Source organism: Crocuta crocuta, unplaced genomic scaffold (assembly GCF_008692635.1).
Source record: "Crocuta crocuta isolate KB4526 unplaced genomic scaffold, BGI_CrCroc_1.0 scaffold139, whole genome shotgun sequence".
Lineage (NCBI taxonomy): Eukaryota > Metazoa > Chordata > Mammalia > Carnivora > Hyaenidae > Crocuta > Crocuta crocuta.
This window is the reverse complement of record NW_027533258.1, coordinates 6,741,308-6,756,371: the sequence shown is the minus strand read 5'-3', so window position 1 is coordinate 6,756,371 and position 15,064 is coordinate 6,741,308. Positions and strand designations below refer to the sequence as shown.

The 15,064-nt window shown below is 49.1% G+C and overlaps 1 protein-coding gene across 1 annotated transcript in view; it reads left to right on the top strand.

Moving 5' to 3' along the window:
• The window catches only part of DNAH9 (dynein axonemal heavy chain 9), a gene marked incomplete at its 5' end in the record, with an annotated part of 325,490 nt that overhangs the window by 122,712 nt on the left and 187,714 nt on the right, over positions 1 to 15,064 (top strand). Inside the window, 4 exons of the mRNA XM_077746719.1 lie at positions 2,243 to 2,400; positions 4,974 to 5,112; positions 6,958 to 7,245; positions 14,738 to 14,948. Coding sequence (XP_077602845.1) covers positions 2,243 to 2,400; positions 4,974 to 5,112; positions 6,958 to 7,245; positions 14,738 to 14,948 — 796 coding nt within the window. The remainder of the gene's footprint in view (positions 1 to 2,242; positions 2,401 to 4,973; positions 5,113 to 6,957; positions 7,246 to 14,737; positions 14,949 to 15,064) is intronic.

Here is a 15,064-nt window from a genome sequence, read left to right as displayed (position 1 = left end):
AAAGTCGGACGCTTAACCGACTAAGCCACCCAGGCGCCCCTGACGTTGGTTGTTTCTAAGACGATGAGGAAATGCCAGGCAGGCAGTCTCCCGCCCTGTGCAGCATGAGCCCTGCTAACAGAACCTGCTACCAGCACCAATGCTCCAGCCTTAAGTGCGGCCTTGAATCGGCTCAACCCTCTCCCGCAAGAGCGCCCCCTACAGAACCTTACAGGATGGTGCAGTGCACCGTAAATGCTCACTGAGCCCAAGGTTACTGGGCCTCAGTGGTGCAGGAGGGAAGGAAGGCTGACTCAGACTGAGCAGCAGAAAGGGCCCTAGGCTCGGGCCTCCGCCCAAAGGTATCAGAGCGATTGGTAAATAGCAATTATTACTCACTCCCCTGCCCATTAAGATGGTGACTGTTCAGTGTATTTGATGGGGAGGATGGGGGCCTCCGGAGGGAGGCCAGCCTTCACCACCCCCGTGAGCTGCAGGGCAGTGGGGAGGCTGGAGGTGTCGTGCAGGGTTGTCTGGGAGCCCGCCGTGTGCAGGGCGCTGGAGACCCCCTCTGCCACAGTGGCATTGACATTCCGTACTCCGGAAAGAAATTTCAGTCTCAAACTAATTGCCGTGAGCTCAGATGCATTTGGTCTTTAGAGCCTCGCTTCGGGGAAGGAGCTGAATCCTAATCGCGGAACTGTCACACGTTCCGGTGGGTGGCTGTTCTTCCAGGCACCACAGAGAGCCTGGCTCCGTGCCTCACAGTCCAGAGGCTTCGTGTCTTTCTCTTTCATTTAGGCTCCAGCTGTCTGTCTGTCTGTCTCGTTCGTAAATGCCCCAACTCCCTCCGTCTGTCTGTCTCTCTCCCAGACACGCACAAAGACTTGCAGCCCAGTCTCCACAGAACCCTTGACTATTCCAAACACCCTGAAGGTGGCTGCCAGGATGGGGGCTCATTCAAAACCTCGCACTGGTCCCCCCCACCCCCCGCCTGGCTCTCAGGTTTTGGTTCCAGGGGATAAGCTGGAAATATTCTAGAGATGTTCTGGGGGCCTCGATGAACAACTGTGCCCCTCTTGTCTTCCTTCTGTCACCGATCGTCTTTGCAACTGCTTTTTCCAAAGCACCGTGTGCGAAAATGGTGATCTCTTTTCTGTCTCTCCTCCCAGGGCTGTAAGAATGATCGAGAATGTAGAGCTGAGCAGCTCACGCTTTAGCTTAGACCCCCACGTTTAAGAAAATGTCCAATCTTTTTAGAAAGGTACTAATAGCCCCGGGGATGTGGCTCCCGCCTCGATTCAGTTCTGGGGCTCTCTCCACTCCTGACCATCTACAGGGCCCTCTGTCCCTAAGGGGTGGACTGTGTTCGTGCTGTGGGTCTAGAGATGCAGTCTGAGGAGGTAAGCCAGGCTGAGGACCACGACCACAGTGACAGTGACGATGGTCACATTAACAGTTACNAGGGAGGGGGGAGGGAGAGGAGAATCCCAAGCAGGCTCTGTGCTGTCAGCACAGAGCCCGACACGAGGCTCGAACCAGAGACCGTCAGATCATGACCTGAGCACAAACCAAACGTCAGATGCTTAGCCGACAGAGCCACCCAGGCGCCCTGTTAGCTGCTGTTTTTAAGCGTTTTCTGTCTGCTAAACTCTCGACGGGCTTTATCTCACAGAACCCTCAGGACAAGCCCAGCTGGTAGGTACCAACGTCCTCTCCGTCACGCAGTGGACAGGAGCCCAGGCTCCAGGATCCGCTTGCCTGGGTTCAAGTCTGTACGCCACCACCGAGCAGCTGTGTCAGGTCAGGCAGATGGCCCCACTGCTCAGTGCTTCTGTTTCAGAAATGGGGCCGATGGCAGTAAAGTGCCTCCCCCTCTCCCCGCCCCGCAAGGGATTGTGGTGAAGAACAAATGAATGAATACGTAAGTGCCCAGAACAGTGCCTGGCCGGTGGTCATTGTTGATGCTTATCCACGGTAACTGCAGACGGGGTTAAGCACCTGCTTGCTGTTCACACCCAGCCTCTCAGCTGCTGTGTTACGAATACGGAAAGGATCGGGGCGGCTGGATTTCTTTTAGACAGGTACCCCGTGCCCACCCGTGGAGGGTCCAGGGTGCTGTCACTTTGTCCTTCAATGAAAGCGGCCCCGGGAGCAGGTGTCTGTGCTGCGTGTGACCCTGCCTCCCAGCCCTAACTGCCATTCCGTGTCCCTGGAGCACATGGAGAGACCTTTCCCGTTGACTCATTCATTCGTTCCCCAGGTAAAAAGCATTCAGGATGCAATCCGAGACAAGAAGCAGCGCTTCAACTTCCTCGGGGAGGAGATCTGCCTGAATCCCTCGGTGGGAATCTTCATCACCATGAACCCGGGCTATGCCGGCCGCACGGAGCTGCCCGAGAATCTCAAAGCTCTGTTCAGGTGAGCATCAGCTCGGCCCCGCACGAGGGCCCCGGAGAGGAGTGTCCCCTGTTTTTTCTACTGGAAGTGTAGGGCATGTATATGCGAAGAAATTTGGAACATCTAAAAAAAGTTTATAAAACCACCTTTAGGGGCGCCTGGGTGGCTCAGCTGGTCAAGCGTCCAACTCTTTGTTTCGGCTCAGGTGGTTTTGTGGGTTCGAGCCCTGCTTCAGGCTCTGTGCTGACAGTGCAGAGCCTGTTTCGGATTCTCTGTCTTCCTTTCTTTCTGCCCCTTCTGCGTGTACGTGCTCTCTCTCTCTCTTTCTCTCTCTCTCTGTCTCTCAAAGAAAACATCTTTAATGTTACCATCAGAAAAATTACTTCTTAGATGTATTTAAAATATACATATTTTAAAGTCCTACACTTGTGGTCTATAGTTTCTTTTTATACATTTAATTTTTTTATATTTTATTTTTGAGAGAGTGAGTGGGGGAGGGGATNAGGCTCTGAGCTGGCTGTCAGCACAGAGCCCGACGCGGGGCTCAAACCCACGAACCGCTAGATCATGACCTAAGCGAAAGTCGGACCCTTACCCGACTGAGCCACCCAGGCGCCCCCACACACAGTTTCATACTATTTTGTGTTTTCATTTCATACTTGATTGTAATCCATCCAGTCATAAATAACCTCTTCTGTCAGATTGTCTTAAGAAATCTTCTTTCACGATGACAGGTAGTCATCCTATGAAGTGTGTGGTCCGCCATGTAGTTAAGTAACCCTCCGTGTTTAAACATCAGGACTGTTTCCAGCACTTAATGACAAATTTATACATGATACTTAATGTCCACCTTTGGACATAAGCCTTTTTTCCAGTATGCATGATGATTTTCTTTGGCTATCTTCCCAGAAGTGGAATCACGGAGCTAACGGGGAAGGAACATTTTTAAGGCCCTTGATGCACCCTGACAAATTGCTTTCTAGAAGGAGCAGTGCCGATTTACCCTCCTGGTAGTGATGCATGAGAACACCTCTTGTACTTCACCTTCACCGCCAGTGGATGTAGTCATGCTTTTAAGTCTTCTTTATTGTGATAAGAAAATGCAAATGCATGTTCTAGAAGGGGCTGGAGTCTCCATTCTTTTTCTCAGGGAAGAGAAGTCAGCCCCATAAAATAAAGAGGCCTTGTGGTGAGTTTCTGCCTGCTGGACGGTTCCTAATGGAATGTCAGCAATCCTGATGGGAGGGCGCAGAATATGGTTTGCTGTTTGTTTGCACCAAGTTTTTATTAAATGAGCCTTGAGTTGCAAACAGTAATGGAGTTGGGTTATCACCCTAGTCAGAACCGCTCTTTACTTTTTTTCCCCTGAGTGTAAAGGGAACATTTATCTATACAAGAAAATTGGGGGTGGGGGAGAAAATATTTATAAAAACCATAAGTACAGAGGCACCTGCGGAGCTCAGACAGTCGAGTGTCTGGCTCCTGACTTTGGCTCAGGTCACGATCTCCCGGTGAGTTCGAGCCCCGCGTCGGGCTCTGTGCTGACAGCTCAGAGCCTGGAGCCTGCTTCGGATTCTGTGTCTCCCTCTCCCTCCGCTTCTTCCCCGCTTATGCTCTGTCTCTCTCTCACTCGCAAAAATAAACATTTAAAAATTTAAAAAATATATATTTTCCTGTACCATTAACTAGTTTTTCCTCTCTAGCATTATTTTCCACGGCCATGTTGCCTGCTGTTGTACAAACGTATATTGAACCTACAAAATATTTCAGGTTGAGAATCTAAATGTGTGAATGCCGTGTAAAATAATTTAAAGGGAAAATGTTCTTGAGTGATACGATTGGGAAAATTTTATATCCGCGTGGGGAAAATGCGGTTGAAGAACTGTAAATGACCTCAGGCTCCTGGTATATACCTACTACGTTAATTTTGAAAATAAGTAATTTTACAACCAAATGTTTCTAGAGCTAGAGAGAGGGGGAAAAAATCAAAATCAAAGTAAATCCTTACAGAGAGACAAAAATTCCCCTCTGTATTCCCCTATATGCCATTTTGTGGCAAGATGGGGTTAATGGGTATTTTACTTGAGACCTCAGCATTAGATATTTACATTTCTAGGCACGGATGTACAGAATAGGCCCTGAGTGCCAACGCTTGGAGGAGACACACGTCTTGAAAATGAGGAATAGGTTCTTAGAGACCCCGGGAGAGATTCGATTCTTCAGCTGGAGTCCCTAATCTATTACAGGAACGACTAATGCAATAAATTACTAATTACTAAAGCTTTATTAATCTGCGCCTGTGTAAAGCTCGCTGGACCTGGGCTACAACATGAGCTGTAGACCCAATCCTGCCTCTGCCTGCTACCATCATCCATCATCTTGGGCAAGACAGCTCGTGTCCTGTATCCTTGGTCAATTCATCCCTAAGTTGGAAGTCTTTGATGAGACCATTGCTAAGGGCCAAGTGTTCACCCTCATAGACACCTCTTTCCATGATCCCAGCCAGTGTCTGTTGTCTTACAAGCCCCCCCACCCCCACCCCCTTCAGCCGTGGTCAGGAGAACTATCTAGGCCCTCTGTCTCCCTGTTCACAGGCCTTGCGCAATGGTGGTTCCAGACTTTGAGTTGATCTGTGAGATCATGCTGGTGGCCGAAGGATTCATTGAAGCTCGGGCATTAGCCAGAAAGTTCATCACCCTTTACCGGTTGTGCAAAGAGCTGCTCTCTAAGCAGGTACTCTTTCTAGTGACGGTGGGGGACCAGTCACGTGTTATCGGCCCAGCTCTGGATGGGGGTCTGGGCCAGCGTCATGGGGAAACATTAGAGCCTTCCGTCAACGTGCCTGTAAGCGTGGGAGAAGTTCTGCACGCTTCTACAACAGAGATTCGTATTTATTTTCTTAGCGTTAAAAAAAAAAAACTTATTTGGCTACCAAACTTATTTTGTTTTCACAGAATGCTTAGCAGTACCTCGTTGAACACTGTCAGGAACATCTCAGTGGCCAGCAAAATTCCCTTGGAGGAAATGGCCTCTACCCAGAGGGACGAGAGATGCAGGAGAGGGAAGATAGGCGTTGACGAGTCCCACGTACCTCACTACTTGTCCTTAAATGTGGGTGCCTCCTAGGGCAGGTCCCCACCTAGGAATAGACCCTGAAAACATGCCCAAGGGGGCGCCTGGGTGGCTCAGGTGGCTAAATGTCCAGCTCTTAGTTTCCACTCAGGTCATGATCTCATAGTCTTATGGGTTCGAGCCCCACGTCAGACTGTGTGCTCAGAGCCTGGAGCCTGCCTTGGATTCTCTCTCTCCCTCTCTCTCTCTCTCTCTGCGCCTCCCCCACTCATGCTGTCTCTCTCTCAAAATAAATAAGTAAACTTAAAAAAAAAAAAAAAAGAACCAAACATGCCTAAGGGTTCACCTGGGTGGCTCAGTCGGTTAAGTGTCCAACTCCTGATCTCAGCTCGGGTCTTGATCTGAGGGTCGTGAGTTCGGGCCCCGTGTTGGGCTCTGTGCTGGGTGGGAAGCCCGCTTCAGTCCCCAAGAACCTCCAAGGTCCATGCCTTGGTGGGAGAATCTCTTGGTGGCTGGGACAGCCAGTCAGGCTTCCTCGGGCTGTTCCCGCTGAGTTTCTCCTCTGTCCGGGGCTCACTCTCTAGGACCATCTTTGCAGCTACAACATGGGGAACACTCAGCCCTGGGAAATCTGTCCAAGGTGAATTTCTTTAAAACCCTCCCCTGTGTTCTCATGCTTCCTGGGCTCCTTGCTCATTAGGTCCTTTCTGTAGACCCCCACTTCCACTAACTTCCAGGCCAGTGGCCGACACCCCGTATATTAAGTGGTCTGTGCCACAGCCCCTCACCCCACCCCAGCCTGCTTCTCCCACATTCCTCACTTCTCTACACAAGAGACTGAGCGTGAGCAGAGGAGGGCCAGAGAGAGAGGGAGACACAGAAGCCGAAACAGCTCCAGGCTCTGAGCTGTCAGCACAGAGCCTAATGCGGGGCTTGAATCCACAAACCATGAGATCGTGACCTGAGCCAAAGTCGGATGCTTAACCGACTGAGCCACCCAGGCGCCCCCTCTCATTTTCTTCCTACTGCTTTAAATCCAAGCACCCCTGTCTCTCACTGAAACTCTTAGAACTGCCTTTCTATTAGTTGCCACTAGTAATTTTTTTAAATTGCTTTTCCCAGAGAGTTTGGAGATCTCCAAGGTGTAGAGCTTGTGGGCTCAGCCCCCTCTATCATCTAAGCCAACATGGCTTCCTCCTGGATACCCAGCAGCTCCCTGACTGTACAGGACCCAGATGGGTCGGGAGGTGGTTCTGCTTGGTGTCCCTGCCCCCCAGCCCCCTGGATGCTCTGGGTCCGCTTTGTCACCGTCACGGCCAAGAAACGTAGCGAATGCCAGACCAGGAGCTGGGGTCCGTGACCCTGACCTTCCACGTCACTGGTCCTTCCCCGTGCCTCCGCCTTGGCCTCAGAAGTGACCTTCCCGTAACTGTGTAGACACCAGCACGGGCACGCGGCGTTCTGGACCCCAGCCGCTCTGGCCTGACCTGCGCCGCCTTCCCTCAGGACCACTACGACTGGGGTCTGCGGGCCATCAAGTCCGTGCTGGTGGTGGCGGGATCCCTGAAGCGAGGAGACCCTGACCGCCCCGAGGACCAGGTCCTGATGCGCTCCCTGAGAGACTTCAACATCCCCAAGATCGTGACCGATGACGTGCCAGTGTTCATGGGCCTGATCGGGGACCTCTTTCCTGCCCTGGATGTCCCTCGGAGGAGAGACCTGGACTTCGAGGCCTTGGTCCGCAAGGCCGTCGTGGAGCTGAAGCTCCAGGCCGAGGACAACTTTGTGCTCAAGGTACATGGGGTTTCTCCCTCCCGAGAGTTTTCTGTCCCTCAGTGCTTTTCTTGGATGATAGGTCCTCCTTAATCCAAAGGGTTGCTTTCGATGCACAGATACGTATCTACCTGGTAGTAGTTCGTTTCAAGAGCTCTTCGGGGGCACCCGCAGTGTGGAGTGTGTGCTGGGGACACGAGGGAAGGACGGGGCGGCATCACGTGTCATTTTCCCGCGAATTACTTCAGACGCCATTACGGAGCGACGATAGTGGCCGAATGTGGAAGGCATGCTGGTTCCTAGGCAGTTTTCTGAGCTGAGTAAGTGTTCTGAAGCGCTGAGGGGCAAGCTTTCTCACAATTAAAGAAGAAAAACAAAACCCTGAGGGTGGTAGGCAGAAGAATGTCTGCTGCCCAGTCCCCGGGATCTATGCTGCGCTATGTGGCAAGGGGAGGTGAGGGTCGCAGATGGCACTGAGGTTGCTAAGAAGCCGGCCTTATGGTGGGAGGGCGATCGGGGGTTACCTAGGTGGCCCTATATCATCACGGTGGTCTTTAAGATTTGTTTTATTTTATTTATTGAGAGAGAGAGGTGGGGAGAGAGAGAGAGGGAGCGAGCTATTGGGAGAGAGGCAGAGAGAGGGAACCCCAAGCAGGCTCCGCTCCGTCAGCACACAGCCCGGTGCGGGGCACAAACTCACCAGCCATGAGATCATGACCTGAGCTGAAACCAAGAGTCGGACACTTAACCAGCTGAGCCACCCAAGTGCCCCCATCGCAGTGATCTTTATAAGTGAAAGAGGGAGGCAGGAAGATGTGTATCCAGGTAACTCCATAGTTAAAACTTCTACCAGCCGTTGCTGGCTTGGAAGGTGGAGGAAGGCGCCGTGCACCAGGAAATGCAGGCAGCCTCTAGATGCCGGAAAAGGCAAGAAAATGGATTCTCCCATAGAAGGCTCCAGAAGGGACGTGCGTGGTCAACACCTCGTTGCCCTGTGGGACCCGTTTTGGACTTCTGACCACCCGAACCGTGACACAATGACTTCGGGTTGTTTCAGGCCAGTACGTTGGCAGTAATTTGTTAGAGCGGCAACATAAATGAATATGCTTACCAGTAGGTACAGACTTTCAGGAAAACACATCTGGAACTTCAGGGAAAGTATAATAGGTGTAAGGTGTTCGGAGCCATGGCGGCTTCTACTGTTTTCTAGGGGAGGCTCAGGGCAGATGAAGGTCATTTCTCCTTGCATTAAAGCAGTGGATTCAAGAGAAAGGCTCTGTCTAGAACAGAGCTTTTCGTCATGATTAAAACAGTCTTTATTAGAAGTGAGTGCGCCCAGGACCTACCTCTTGGAAAAGGAAGCACGCAGGTCCCCTATCTGGGGCGCTCGGCTGGCACAGTCTGTGGAGCCTGCAGCTCTTGATCGCAGGGTTGCAAGTTCGAGCCCCACTATTGGGCATAGAGATCACTTTTAAGACATCTTATTAAAAAAAAAAATAGGGGCACCTGGCTGGCTCAGCTGGAGGAGTGNAATAAACTTTAAAATAAATAAAATACAAATAATATAAATATATATATATAGAGAGAGAGAGACTGTGTGTGCAAGAGAGAGCTAGAAAAGATTGGCCAACGTGAGGCAAGGTGCAAAACGCTCTAGTGATTTAACTATGCTGACATTTTTACTAGGATTAGGATCCATTGTCAGAATTTCTCAGGCTTTGGATACAAAGTTCTCTACCTTCTAAAAAAATTTTTTTCATGCTTATTTTTGAGAGAGACAGAGTGTGAGCCTCGTGAGGCTCTGGATTGAGATGGCATCCTGGGGTCCCTGAAAAGCGATCGTATACAGTCTTTTCTTTTTAAGAGAAAGGAGTTAGGAACGTGGAAACTGGAAGGAGGTGGTTCGATCAGTTCCTGGAAACAGAATGAAAGCAAGTGGACAGATCACACAGGCCAGAATCCACTTAAAAGTGCTTCAGGGGAGGAAGGGCCCCAAGGGGCCAGTCTGCCCAGGCAAACCCAGGAGGGCGGGGGGAGGGAAGCCCTGGGCTCGGAGCTGGTAGTGAAGAAGGCCAGGGGCCGAAGGGGGACCGTTAAGTCTGTTTGACTTATAATTTTGCCACCTGGTTCCCCTCCCCCTTCTTCCAGCTCTGCCTTCTAGTCCCAAATTCCCAAGAAGGCAGACCATGTATAGACAGGCGTTTAACCTGCAGCCAGAAAGAAAAGTCTAGAGTAATCTAATAAACTCTTAAGGGGGGGGGGGCTGTATCTACTCTTGGGGTATTGGTGCCCCAGTTTATGGCCTGTCTATTCCACCTGGGGCCCCTCAGCCCTAAGGCCAGTCACCTGCTTACTCACCCACAAGATAGGCCAAGGTCTACACACGTGCATGAGCTCCCGCCTTGGGAAGGCCCCGGAGTGTATCCACCCACCCAGGCTCCTTGAAGACACAGGGCAGTGCTCTTCATTTAAACTTGAGGCTCCCCGGATGCTGGTGAAGGCCAATAGCACAAGAGACAAAGTCAGACGGACAGACACCCCACACACATGTGCACACGCGCACAACAGCAGCCGACTCCAGTCTGAGTAAGGAAGAGGACATTTTGAGAGTTCTCATTAGTATCCTTGAAAAAAATTACAAATATGATACCCGTAAAAAGGGAATGAGATGCTATAAAACATAAATAAAAAGAACTATCAGGGAATTGTAAAGAGCTCTTTGAAATGCATAATTGTATCATTGATAACACAAAATTCAGTGTGAGAGAGAGGGTTGGAAGGGAAAGTCCAGGAAATCCCCCAGGAGGAAATGATGTATGTATGCGTATAATTTTAAAAATGCATTTTTATATACATTTGATTTTATTCACTATATATGTTTTGTAAGGATAAGGGATACTTAATGTCTGTTTATGTAGTTAGAACGTTTGTATAACAAAATATAATAGATATGACATACGAACAGACAGAAAGTGCAGGAGTCCAGAGGACAGGGGATTGCAACATGTCACCAATGGGAATTTTAGAAAGAACTTTCTAGAGCTGGAGAAGCAGTTGGGAGGGGCTCGGTCAGTACTGAACAGAGTGGATTACAAGGGACTTTTGGAAAGACACATCATAATGGAATTTCAGAAGTCGGGTCAAGAGAAAACAGCAAGTTTCCTGGTTGGGTGATGGATTGAGAAGGGCAGCGTCCGGAGACCCAAGGAAGGAGGGAGATTCAGGCTGACGTGAGAGCCTCTCATCCGTGATACTGGGTCCTAGGGGACCAGGAAACCATTCCATCAGAGTTCTGAGGGAAATAGCTTCAAAACCAATTCTGTACCAACCAGGCTGTCATTCAAGATTCTATCCAAGAGTCTTAAACTTTACTTCGTAGGCAGCCCCTTTATTTAACATTTTATTTATATTTTGTTTTATTTTTTGGCATCTGGTTTTGTTTTTATTTAAATTACAGTTGAGGGTCACCTGGGTGGCTCAGTCAGTTGAGCATCCAACTTTGGCTCAGGTCATGATCTCACAGTTCGTGGGTTCGAGCCCTGCGTCGGCCTCTGTGCTGACAGCTAGGAGCCTGGAGCCTGCTTCAGATTCTGAGTCTCCCTCCCTCTCTGCCCCTCCCCTGCTCATGCTCTGTCTCTTTCTGTCTCTCAAAAACAAATTGTAAAAAAAAAACAAAACTAAATTCCATGTGACATATAGTGTAATATTAGTTTCAGGTGTACAATATATTGATTCAACACTTCCATACATCGCCTGATTCTCATTGCTGCAAGTTCCTTCTTTAATCCCCACCTCCTATTTCACCCATCTTCCTGGTCATCTCCCCTCTGATAGCCATCAGTATGTTCTCTCTAGCTAAGAGTCTATTTCTGGATTTGTTTCTCTTTTATTCCCTTTACTCATTTGTTTCTCAAATTCCACATTTGAGTGAGACCATATGGTATTTGCCTTTCTCTGACTGACTTATTTCGCTTAGCATTATATTCTCTAGCGCCATCCACATCGTTGCGAATAGCAAGATTTCATTCATTTTTATGGCTGCGTAATAGTCCAGTGTGTGTGTGTGCGCGTGCACACACACATCTTCTTTATCCATTCATCAGTTAATGGATACTTGGGTCATTTCAATATCTTGGCAGTTGTAAATAATGCTGCTGTAACGATCAGGGTTATGAGTCCTTTTGAATGTTACTTGAAGACATACTATGGAAAATGAGGGTGAAAAATAAAGATGCAAGGGCTTCAAAACATCAAGAATCAGAAAAAGAAGCCCGAGCATTATACCTATCATCAGACCTAGAAAGCAATCAGTGTATTCCAGGGCAGAAAGTCCACAATCTCTAACAAAAGACCTCAAAATGGATACATTCAAGCAAGAATAGATCAACAAGATGAAAGTTCTTACGTGATTTTATTACACTTCTAAGGCAAACGTCTTTTAATTAGCAAAGGAAAAGGAAAGCAATGAAAACACCAAGAGAAAAAAAATCACAGTTCAAAACTCTTCTTAATGTATATTTATTTATTTTGAGAGACAGAGGAGGGGAGAGAGAATTCCAAGCAGGCTCCGTGCTGTCAGCCCAAAGCCCTACACAAGGCTCGAACCATGAGATCGTGACTTGAGCCGACATCAAGAGTTGGACGCTTAAGCGACTAAACCATGCAGGCGCCCCCCAATTTTTTTAAGTAAACATCACCTGATATTGATCAACGGATAGAGTGTAAGAAAAGAGTATCCATGGGTTCATGCTGAGAACATTTTCAAGTCATGACAAGAGGCTTGTAGGGAACGCAGTGCATTCCAGGCAACTACTTTCTTGTGCAGTGAAAAACCCCTACGGCCATAAAAACATAAGCCATGATTGGTCTTCAACCCCTCCAGTCACAGAAAATAGAGAAGGTCTGAATATAAGGACAGAGCGGAATATAAATATCATCAAACAAAGCAATGTAAAGGTAGAATGCATCTGGCAGAAGATAGGAGACAGAGAAAGGGAAGGACAGGGATTCTTCTATATCTTGCAGAAGATACTGTTGAAAGCTGATGGGTTCGTAATAGTCTGAGAGTAGAAATAACCCATCCATCAGTTGGTAAACAGATAATCGAATTGTGTGTGATCCACCTACCCAGAGGAATTTGATTCAACCGTAGAGAAAGGAAGTGCCAGGACCCACCACAGCACGGATGAGCCTTGGAAGCATCATGAGTGAAAGAGGCCATTCACCAAATACCACATATTGTTATAGATCTATTTGTTCGAAGCATCTAGAATAGTCTTCAGAGGCAGAATGTATCTCAAGAGCTACCGGGGTGAGGTCAGAGTCAGAGGGTAAGGAGTGGCTCCTCACAGTATGGTTTTTCCTTTTGGAGTGAAGAAAATGTCCCTTTTTAAAAAAATTTTTTAATGCTTTATTTCTGAGAGAGAGAGAGAGAGACAGTGTGAGCAGGAGAGGGTCAGAGAGAGAGGGAGACACAGAATCCGAAACAGGCTCCAGGCTCTGAGCTAGCTGTCAGCACAGAGCCTGATGTGGGGCTCGAACCCACGAACTGTGATATCATGACCTGAGCCAAAGTTGGACACTTAACCGACTGAGCCACCCAGGTGCCCCGAAAATGTCTTAATAGTAGTGATGTTTGTACAGTCCCATGAATATGTTCGAAGCCATTGCATTGTGCACTTTATTTTTAAAAAATTTTTTTAACATGGATTTATTTTTGAGAGACAGAGTTTGAGCAGGGGAGGAGCAGAGAGAGAGGGAGATACAGAATCTGAAGTAGGCTCTGAGCTCCCAACGCGGGGCTTGAACTCACAGACTGTGAGATCATGACCTGAGCCGAAGTCTGATGCCCAACCGACTGAGCCCCCCAGGCGCCCCTGCATTGTGCACTTAAAAGGGCGAGTTTCACAGTACTTGAGTTCTGTCTCAATAATGCTGTAGAAATGAATAAAAAGAAGCTGATGGTACTAGAAAGTGATTTTAAGTCTTTCAGGATCAGGGAAGCAGTCCGTAGTTGTTCATGAAAAAAAAAAAAAGATCTAGGAATAGAATACAGTTCAATAATCAGAGCACCGTTTCCCCTTCCTCCATTTTTTTAATGCAGGGCCATCAGGCTAGGTTCATGCATAAATTCCTCCAAATGCTTTCTGTTGTACTTAGAATGAAATTCCAGGGCACCTGGGTGGCTCAGTCGGTTAGGCATCTGACTTTGTCTCAGGTCATGATTTCATGGTTTGTGGGTTCGAGCTCCGTGTTGGGCTCTGTGCTGACAACTCAGAACCTGGAGCCTGCTTCGGATTCTGCGTCTCCCTCTCTCTCTCTGCCCCTCCCCTTCTCGTGCTCTGCTGATAGGGAGAGGCGTGCCCACCTATCAGGCAGCACTAATGAGTACTATGATGTAGGTACCTCCAGGCTGTGGGACATGCGGGTCTGGCCAGAAGAAGGTGGGAGAAAGGAGGAGGTCTGAACAGAAAGCCCCTATCTTGAAAGGTGCAGACCCGGGAAAGAACCTCATTAAAGAATCCCAGTTGTCTCCTGGGAATGCGCATGCTGGGGAAGGGGAGATGAGACTGGAAGCTGGTTTGGGTCAGTCTGAGGATTTGGGATTTCCTCACCAAAGCTCTGGAGAACCACTAAAGGGACAGAGTGGTGGCAGTGACGTGATCAGATTTTCATACAAGAGCAGTAAGGCCTCCAGTGATACCATTGACCCCAAGGGGACCTCATCCCCAAGCTCATCAAAGCACCTGGCCACCCACGTCGTGCTCTGTCACATCACAAGCCTTTGTCTGTGCTGTTACCTCTGNTCAAATGCCCCCCCCTCCTCTGTGAAGACTTCCTTATTTCCTTGATCTGTTCAAAATCAGTTGTTTTATCTGTTCCCATAGTCCTTTACATGTAATTTTTTAAAATATAGTTTACTGTCAAGTTGGTTTCCATATAACACCCAGTGCTCATCCCCACAAGTGCCCTCCCGATGCCCATCACCCCCTTTCCCCTCCCCCCCACCCCCATCAACCCTCAGTTTGTTCTCAGTATTCAAGAGTCTCTCATGCTTTGCCTCCCTCTCTCTCCTTAACTATTTTTTCCCCTTTTCCTCCCCCATGATCCTCTGTTGAGTTTCTCCGGTTCCACCTATGAGTGAAAACATATGGTATCTGTCCTTCTCTGCCTGACTTATTTCACTTAGCATCACACCCTCGAGTTCTGTCCACATTGCTACGAATCCCATAGCCCTTTACAAATGCCTTGATCACAGCAAATCATTATGTTTCCCCATTAGCCTGGAAGCCCGCGGAGGGCAGGAGCGTCCTCTCTCCATCTGCCTCCACCTGCCTCGCTCTGGCCCTTGGTTGGTGACTAATAGTTATAAGACTGAATGACGAATAAGTCACACTTCAGTCCCCTCCCCCTGTTGGCATCAGAGGGTCTCACCTGTGATCCCACCCTGGGCAGAGCACTTGGGATGCGTGCGAGGTTGGTCCCCCCGGCCGATGACGCCGTGTCTCCCCAGGTGACCCAGCTGGAGGAGCTCCTGGCAGTGCGGCACTCGGTGTTCGTGGTGGGCAGTGCCGGTGCCGGCAAGTCCCAGGTGCTGAAATCCCTGCACAAGACCTATCAGATCATGAAGCGCCGCCCCGTCTGGGCGGACCTCAACCCCAAAGCAGTCACAAACGACGAACTCTTTGGTATCATCAATCCGGCCACCAGAGAATGGAAGGATGGTAAGACCACGATGCCCTCCCTGGGACACACTTCGCGCTCTCCTGAGCCCCGTGGGCAGGCTGGAGTCTACATCCAGGAGTGAGCTTCGGAGGGAAGAAGGCTGGCCCGATTTGTA